The sequence below is a fragment of the Atta colombica genome, unplaced genomic scaffold (assembly GCF_001594045.1).
Source record: "Atta colombica isolate Treedump-2 unplaced genomic scaffold, Acol1.0 scaffold19, whole genome shotgun sequence".
Classification (NCBI taxonomy): Eukaryota; Metazoa; Arthropoda; class Insecta; order Hymenoptera; family Formicidae; genus Atta; species Atta colombica.
In genome coordinates this window covers 529581-530772 of record NW_017259282.1, presented here as the reverse complement: position 1 = coordinate 530772, position 1192 = coordinate 529581, and the positions used below count along the sequence as shown (strand labels likewise).

General features: G+C 28.9%; 1 protein-coding gene across 1 annotated transcript in view; it reads right to left on the bottom strand.

The window, feature by feature from the left end:
* Positions 1–873, bottom strand: part of LOC108686802 (cytochrome b-c1 complex subunit 10-like) — a 1591-nt gene extending 718 nt beyond the window's left edge. The window contains exon 1 of the mRNA XM_018192269.1: positions 695–873. Within this exon, the coding sequence (XP_018047758.1) occupies positions 695–741 (47 nt within the window). The 5' untranslated portion in view covers positions 742–873. The remainder of the gene's footprint in view (positions 1–694) is intronic.
* Between the last annotated feature and the right edge of the window lie 319 nt (positions 874–1192).

Sequence of the window (1192 nt, the reverse complement as noted above, 5' to 3'; positions counted from 1 at the left end):
TTCCATTGCTTCAAGCTTTGACAGAATATGCAATATGTAAAGAAAATTTTCATAAAACTTTTGACTTAAATATATAATGCTATAATTGATATATTCAGTACAATTGTTCATTGAACGCTTAGTGAACTCTTACACCTTGGTCTATATTTTTATAATCATTTTTATAATTATTTCATATAATTATTTTTTTGAAAAAGTATTGTAGAATAAGAGAAAATTTTACGTTATTTAGTATTCTTGTTTTGCTCAGAATGTTTATGTAAAAGTTATGTAATGTTTATAATAATAATAATAATATTAGAGAATTAAATATTATGTTTGTAATAGTTATATTACCCATACTGTCTTTAAAAAATAAAGTAAAACATTTTTCTTTTTCAAAATGAGGTACGAGGAGACATCAAAACTATAAAAAGTATCCAAATGGAATTCATTAACGTTAAAAATTGTCGAAAATGTCACAACAAAATTGGTGCTGCGATGTTTTTTTGCAGTGCAACTGAATTCCATTTGGAACTAAAAAAATTCTATTTTTTTGGTTCTCTTTCCGGTTAGTTCATGGCACATCTGAGGAACATCCCTGGGTTGATAGAAACCCTCCTTCCGAAAAAAATTCCATACGCCCATGTTCAATACTCACTTGCACATTAAGATTACATCGAAATTGGAATATCAAAAATACTAGAACACTCACCATTTTGATGCTAATTCGATGTTTTTTCGTGTTATTCGCAGAGACATTTTTTTTTATATTAAATTTGCAGTAATAAATCTTTTATTTTTATGCCAAGGAACGTAAAATTCGAGGAACTTCAGGGATATAGAGAATAGAGAACGAGAAACAAGTCTCTGCACAAAATACGAAATTATCTAGTTCAGAAATATAATATCAAGCATGGAGTATAGAGAATAAGAGATCGGACACACTTAAAAAGTGTCAAAATCAGATTTCTGAATTGGTATTGGTGATGCTTGGTAGGCAGTGTTCACAAAGCTCCTCTCATATACGTTTAAGGGCTGCACACAAAATTCTGTGAGATGTAAACTTAAGCCGATGAGCTAATCAGGATATTGTTTTAAATTACGTAATTCAATGAAAATGGAAATAACAATGAACTTATCCATAATACCTCACAATAAGGTGAATTTCAACCGATTGAAACTTGTTTTATGGATAAGTTTATTGCAATTT